We start from the raw sequence: 7,554 nt of genomic DNA, 5'->3' as shown, positions 1-7,554 counted from the left end.
ACAAACAATGGGGAGCTACAGCCCTCACATCAAAGTTGATGAGCCAAAAGGCTGAAACATTAGCTTGGGTACAAATCTGTTTCTGCTAATATTCAAGTCCTTGTACTCCATATCATATACCAAACAGTTTTGAATGACAAGGAGTGGAATGATGGCGAAACAGACTGGTGGCCAGGCTACCAAAACATATAAAAGGCCATAATGTCTGTGCAATCTAAATATGGAAGACGTGGCTGGAGCCGGCCGGCGTCATTGACCTAAAACTCAGTCATCAGTGCCATTGAACCAGACTTTTTGGTAAGACTCATGACACAATAAAACTGACACTAGTCATGAACATTGTTGAGCTCATTACACCTGTGCCGGGCCAGGCATGTTGAAGAGCACTGTCGACAATTCGTATTTTAAAGCTAATGTTCCAACATTTGTGAAGATCGCATTCATGGTAAATGCTGCAGATATTGGCTCAATAGGAAATGATCTTTACAGACAAACGCTCTACAACGTGCCTCTGATTGAATCCCGGCCCTAGTGACAAATACTTGCAGTGGTAAATCAACAACTCCATGGAAAATGCTTTTGAATATCATATACGGTGCATTCAGAAAGTATTCAGACCCCTTTACTTTTTTTCACATTTTGCTACATTTTAGCCTCATCTTTAAAATTAATTAAATAGTTTTTTCCCCCTCATCAATCTACACACAATACCCCATAATGACAAAGCAAAAACAGGTAAAGAAATGCTTGCAAATGTATAAAATCTGAAATATAACATTTACATAAGTATTCAAACCTTTTACTCATTACTTTGCTGAAGCACCTTTGGCAGCCTAAAATCTTCTTGGTTATGAGGCTACAAGCTTGGCACACCTGTATTTGGGGAGTTCCTCCCATTCTTCTCTGCAGATACTCTAAAGCGCAGTCAGGTTGGATGGACAGCGTCGCTGCACAGCTATTTTCAGGTCTCTCCAGAGATGTTAGATCAGGTTCAAGTTCTGGCTATGGCTGGGACACTCAAGGTCATTGTTCTGTTGGAAGGTGAACCCAATGTTTGAGGTTCTGAGCACTCTGGAGCAGATTTTCTTCATCAAGGATCTCTCTGTAACCTGCTCCGTTCATCTTACCCTTGATTCTGACCAGTCTCCCAGTCACTGCCGCTGAAAAATATCCCCATGCTTCACCGTAGGGATGGTGCCAGGTTTTCTCCAGACGTGGCGCTTGGCATTCAGGCCAGAGCTCAATCTTGATTTCATCAGTCCTTTAGGTGCCTTCAAAACAATTGAATTCATTGTAGAAGAATAACGTAACAAAATGTGGAAAAGTCAAGAGGTCTGAACACTTTCCGAATGCACTGTACGTTTAAGCTTTGTCTTCTTAAAGATTTCTTAAGAATGTTTATGCTTTCATATTGCACTTGTACATTTAAGATATTCAACAAAACCAACAATGTGTAATTCACTTTGAGACAAAGTAAAAGTTATTTCTTTGGAACACTGCCGCCTTCCAGTGGTTAAATTATTTTATTACAGACTTATAAAATGTAGAGTACTGTATAAGACATTTTGTCTACTGAAACTGACCTAATCCAAATGTATACTTATCCAGCAGCGTTGCTGATACTAAACAAAGAATATTCCTAGTTTAAGTGTCCAATAAATATAAATATACCTTTTTTGAGAAAGGGCATCGGCAAGATTAGAACCTGTGACCTTCTGTGCCAGTAAGGGGGAGAGCATCCTAACACTTTTTATTTTATTTTTTAAAGGTCAGTAAGTTAGTTATTTCCTATATCAGTAGATTATAAAGTTGCATTGAGATTTATCAAGAGCGAACAACACTTTAACATGTAAAAACTCCTAAGGGGTGGATTAAATCTGTATCGCGGAAGATCAGCGTTAAAATGTAAAGGCAAGTTCTGATTGAGCCGAAAATATGCAGCATTTACCGTGAATGCAGTCTCCGTGAACGCAGGAATATCGCCTTTAAATTGAGCTATAACCTGGATATTCCGTAATACTTCGGCGATACAGATTGACTCCAGCCAGCCCGAAGTCATTACTTCACGTGCTTGACATAGGCCTACATCACTTTGTTCTGAGCCAACTTCAACATCGGCGTTGAATAGAGACCCGGTGGGACAGCCCGGTTTCAAAACAGATGCAATCACTTTTCACCCACTGCAAACACCCGGACCAGCACTAACATCCTCATTACCAAACTCTGCCCACTGTGCTTTTATCCAACCAATCAATTTGTCCCCGACTCCCTCCGAAGGTGGTCAGGAAGATCTGATCACAATCGGTTATTTTAATAGTCTACACCAGTCAAAAAATGTGGTCACAATCAGAATGTGGACAAGATCTGTACAGATGTTAGCACCAGGTATAAACAGGCCTCAATAGATGATACCCAATGCATCAGTACAAAAGGTATTGGAGTTACATTCCTCATCACGTCTTAAAAACAATCTGAAACAAATGACAGTATATTCCCAAATTAGTGGGAATAGTCAATAATAATTTAGTGATGCATAATGCTGGTTCATAATTGTTTTTAGGAACATGATTAAACAACAACCATCCTATTTCACAACTCACGTCTTTAAATTCATTAAATTATTAAGGGATGGTTTCCGGGACACAGATTACGCATAGTTCTGGACTAAAAGGCACTCTCAATGGAGATTCTCCATTGAAAAGCACTTTTTAGTCCAAGTTTAGGCTAATTGGTCTAAGAAATCGGCCTCTAGACGATCAGTTTGGTAAACAGTTATAGACAGCCTTGCAAGGCCTCATGGTAATGTCAGCCAACACTTTGTTAATAATGTATAGAGTATCATCTCAGACAAGCAGTATCTCTTAGCTCTCTAGTCTTTTGTTGTATTCTAGTTTTAAATCCATCTTTGAAAACACAGATTATAAAAATATGTAGCCTAAACACAGTCCTTGAAACAAGCAGCTTTACGAAGAAGTTTCCCAGAAAATAAATGAATTATCAGCATTTAATGTCTTATCAAAATGTGTCCTTTCAACACAGTGGTTTGGCAAGGTCTACTCAATACAACCAATGGTTTAGTATTGTATTAAAAGATGTGTTAATGTGTTAATTCTAGAAAAATAGGATAATGATACTGTACAATACTAACCTCTGACCCAAGAGTTAGACCTAATAGACAGTGCATTCTTGGGGTAAGGATTTAGTTCACTCAGATACGCTACCATTCCGATGCCACACAGATCAGCTTTCACAGTGCACAGACAACCACATGTATCTACCCACTCACGGCACATATTTGTATCCATTTCTACTTCCACTGGTAATAAAATGCATAGTAGCCTAGTTGGTTATACAATAATTGTGCATCTGAAATCCCTGGGCGTAACATTGTTTCATTTACTATAGGCTTTACCCGTCCTAGCCTAGCTAGTTTGCGTCCAACAGGGCGCCCTATTCCCTACTGCGCACTACTTTTGACTAGAGCCCACCAGCCCTACATAGGGGATAGGGTGACATTTTGGATGCAAACCTAGACTGGCATGAAGGTCTGAGCACCAGGAAGTTCGGTCCTTTGTGTCTCCATGGTTTCAATGAGCTTCCCAGTCTCTCTCTGGAGGCAACATCAAGTTACATTATGTTAGATAGTGATAAAATGTCCTACAACTGCCTGCCTGCTTACACTGCAGAAAGGAGTCAGATGAAGAACTCATCTATTGGGTCTATATTGTGTGTGGGTGACAGAGCCTTTGCTGCTGGCTTAGCAGGAGTCTGTGGCCCCACAGGCCCTCTGGAGTAGCTCTCACCCGGCGATGCCCAGCTGATAACACCGCTATCCCAGGCTTGTGACCCTGCCTTGCACCCGGGACTGGCAGCTTTGGTAGAGCTGCTCACAACCCAAGTCCTGTGGTGGGGTGGAGGTGTGTGAGCTTCCGGTAGACAGGCACTCAGCTCCCTTGCCAGACTCTCCAGGGAAGAGGCTCCCACAGCGGCTGGTCTCTCGGAACGGGGCGTCACCGAGACGCCTGTGTCCCTCGAGCTGGTCGCCATGGTGAAGTCTGTGTCCGAGCGCGGGGTCGTTGTCACGGGGACACCCGTGTCCACGTTGGTCTCCGGCTCTTCCTCCTCCTCCAGCAGTAGATGGGAGATGGACAGGGAGGGCCGCACCGGGGAGGCTGAGCATGAGAGAGGGGAGGATTCGTGGGGGTGGTTAACAGATAGCGTGGCGGGGCTGCTACGCTGAGATGAGTAGCAGGAGCTGCCTGGAGGGGTGCTATAGCAGCTGTCTGAGCCCATGCTCTCCACCCCTCCCACACACCGTAGACCCCCGGGTAAAACAGGCCTATCCAGGCTTGGGTTGGTGCGCGGCCTGTTCCCTGGACGGGTCACTGGGGTCATCTGGCCGCAGGGCTGCAGGGCGTGGGCTGCTGGCGGGGTCGACACGACGCTCCTCAATAGCCCTCTGGGCGAGACGCTGGGGCAGGTCAGAGGGAAGGCACAGGTCAGGGGTCGCTGAGGCTGCTCTGGGGCTTTCACCTGGGGGACAGAGATTGACAGTCTTAACTTTATCTGGAAGACTTGAGGTGAAAGGAATGGACAGCTCAACAATTATGGAGCCCACAGAGACAGGAAAAACAAACCTAAGTTCCAATTAAAGATGCACTATGCAGAAATCGCCCCGCCATCTCCTGGTTGCTAAAATTCTAATAGTTTGCCTAATTTCAGTTTCTGTGACAAAACAAGCAAGTACAGTGTAGAGAATCATTGTACTATCTATACCACTGTGAAATAAATTTTCCATAACCAAAAATATTGTATTTGCAGTGATATACAGTGCAGTGATATACAGTGAGCTCCAAAAGTATTGAGACTGACACGTTTTGTTGTTTAGGCTCTGTACTGCAGAACTTTGGATTTGAAATGATACAATACCTATGAGGTTAAAGTGCAGATTGTCAGCTTTAATTTGAGGGTGAACCTTTTTGAAAGTATAGCACTTTTTGTACATCATCCCCCCATTTTAGGGAACCAAATGTATTGGGACAAATTCACTTTTATGTATTAAAGTAGTCAAAAATGTAGTATTTGGTCCCATATTCATAGCACGCAATGATTACATCAAGCTTGTGACTCCAAACTTGTTGGATGCATTTGCTGTTTGTTTTGATTATTAATATTGATTATTGCCTGAATCAGTTTGTGATTTCATGCCTGTATTTAAACCTGCTAATTGATGATTGGTTAATAATGGTACGGTCCATATTGAGGGTAGGGTATTTAAGCCTTGTCCCGTCCCTAAGCCAGGGAGGGGACAGGTGATATAGAGACCTGGGTTGTTTGAGCAACCTTTTATTTGGTTTATCCCCAGTTTATGTTCCTCTTGCAACTTCGTTTGTTACTTCCTTTTGTAAAGTGTTCTATTGGCCACAAAATAATCTGAAACCCAACCAAAACCAAGAGCAAATGCATCCAACAAATTTGTAGTCACAAGCTTGATGTAATCATTGCGCACTCTGAATATGGAACCAAATACTACACTTTTGACTAATTTAATACACATAAGTCTCCTAAAATGGGGGAACCATGTTCAAAAAGTTCTGTAATTTCTAAACGGTTCATCCGAATATGGATGAAAATATCCTGGCCATTGTATCATTTCAAATCCAAAGTGCTGGAGTACAGAGCCAAAACAACAACAAATGTGTCACTGTCCCAATACTCTTGGAGCTTGCTGCATCTCTGTGCTGCACACACATACTGCATTTACATTATTTTGCTCTTTATCCTGATGGTTTTACAAGACAATCAGCCTGAATGCAGAACAGTAGTCTCACAGTAACTAAAAGATAATCATAGAGTAACTTCATCCAGCATTACATGTTTTCAAGAGGAGGCTGGTGGGAGGAAATATAAGAGGGGCTCATTGTAAAGGCTGGAATTTTATCAACAAAACGGAGTCAAACACATTGTTTCCATTGGTTTGATACCATTCCAGCCCGTCCTCATAGCTCCTCCCACCAGCCACCGCTGGTGTTTTCACAGCCATAGAGAATTGCTTCCAATCGCTCCTCAGGGGGCAGAAACCACAGGTTTCACATAGCAGCTAAACATTTACCACAACTCTAAACCCAAACATATTTCCATCTCGAGAAGCAACTGGGCTTCACACGTCTCATAAAATTTAAACGTAGGGAAAGAACTGCAGCAAGACGACGCAGTGTGGCGAAGGTAAGACAAAAGGCATATCATAAAATACACGGTAGCTTATTTCCATCTATATATTACTGGCACCATCTCTGACCACAGATCCGCACAGGAGTCTGAATAAAAGTATTGTAGTGCAATATAGGAAATAGTGTCATGTCAATTAAAATACCTGGAAGAGTATCTTGTTCCCGTCCAGGTCTTCGGTCTGCCAGCGTGTGGCGCTGATGGGCGTGCACGGATTGGGCAGCAGGGGCACGAGCTGACCCATCTCCTCTACCCTGAACTGCAGCACAGCTGAGTTGCAGGCCTCCACCCTGACCCCTGGGGAGAGCTGTTTGAGAGCCAGCTGCAGACACAGCCCCGGTTCCGTGTAGAGTGTAAACCAACAGAACCCAGTCTTCTGCTCCTCCACCTGCCTCTGCAGCACTGTCTCATAAAGCCGCACCGCGTCGTCAAAGTTATCGTAGCTGCTGTAGAGCGTCACCCGCAGCATCTCCCCGCCGCAGTGCACCGGGCGCACCCCCCACACAGGCATCCCCGTGCCCAGGCTGTAGAAGTCTCGGCTGGGCAGGAGGTAAGGCCGGAGCAGGGCATTGGCCGGGGAAGTGGAGGTAATGTGGACGCCCCCGGTCCTCCCACCGCAGCTCTCCGTGTGGTGGTACTGCCAGGGTGGGCGCTGCAGGAAGTCCAGCACCCGGAGGATGCGCTCCTCGCCATAGGCCTCATGGAGGAAGACAGTCACAGCCAGGGAGGGGTACCCGGCCACGGGGCACAAGCGGGAGCGGGCATAGTCGCGGAGGGGGCAGGCCCGTTCAGAGACATGGAAGAGGCGCAGGCTGGGGCACACCCAGCGGAGGAGGCGGTCCAGGGTGTGCTGCAGCAGGAGAGAGTCCCCAGGGTTGGCCAGCAGGTGCATGCTCATCATCAGGGGCTCCTGGACCCGACTGGCCAGTAGCTCACCTGACAACACAGCCACAGAGGAACAAGGTTAGGGAGGTATGAACCAAGACATGAGGATCACAGTGAAACTGAGGGAAAACCCTTCCACTGACATTACAGAATAAGACAGTCAGTTTGAACAGAATATTGTCTGTATCAGAAGAGACACCAACAAAGTACATGTGCAAATGAAATATAAATGGCTAATACTTACTGCTTGATGTCATCTTACTGCAATCAGATCTAGAAAATAAGTGAGTGGCAGACAATTATAAAGACAATTCCAAAAACACACAATGGAAAAAAAATCAATAAGCCATTGTTTTAGCACGCGCTAAAAATACATCTTTGTACCATAATCTGTTCAGAAGTAAATGATCTAGGAGCCAGCTACCCCTCATGCTTGAAATC

The 7,554-nt window shown here is 44.7% G+C and overlaps 1 protein-coding gene across 2 annotated transcripts in view; it reads right to left on the bottom strand.

Annotated features, from left to right (window-relative positions):
• Window positions 1-1,505: 1,505 nt before the first annotated feature.
• Window positions 1,506-7,554, bottom strand: part of LOC115141470 (protein FAM124B) — a 29,705-nt gene continuing 23,656 nt past the window's right edge. For both annotated transcript variants that reach the window (XM_029680359.2, XM_029680361.2), the window contains 3 exons: window positions 7,358-7,386; window positions 6,374-7,164; window positions 1,506-4,533 (listed from right to left, as the gene is read on the bottom strand). In XM_029680359.2, the coding sequence (XP_029536219.1) occupies window positions 3,694-4,533; window positions 6,374-7,164; window positions 7,358-7,386 (1,660 nt within the window). In that variant the 3' untranslated portion in view covers window positions 1,506-3,693. The remainder of the gene's footprint in view (window positions 4,534-6,373; window positions 7,165-7,357; window positions 7,387-7,554) is intronic.

The sequence above is a fragment of the Oncorhynchus nerka genome, linkage group LG14 (assembly GCF_034236695.1).
Source record: "Oncorhynchus nerka isolate Pitt River linkage group LG14, Oner_Uvic_2.0, whole genome shotgun sequence".
Classification (NCBI taxonomy): Eukaryota; Metazoa; Chordata; class Actinopteri; order Salmoniformes; family Salmonidae; genus Oncorhynchus; species Oncorhynchus nerka.
This window is presented reverse-complemented; position numbering and strand designations above follow the sequence as displayed.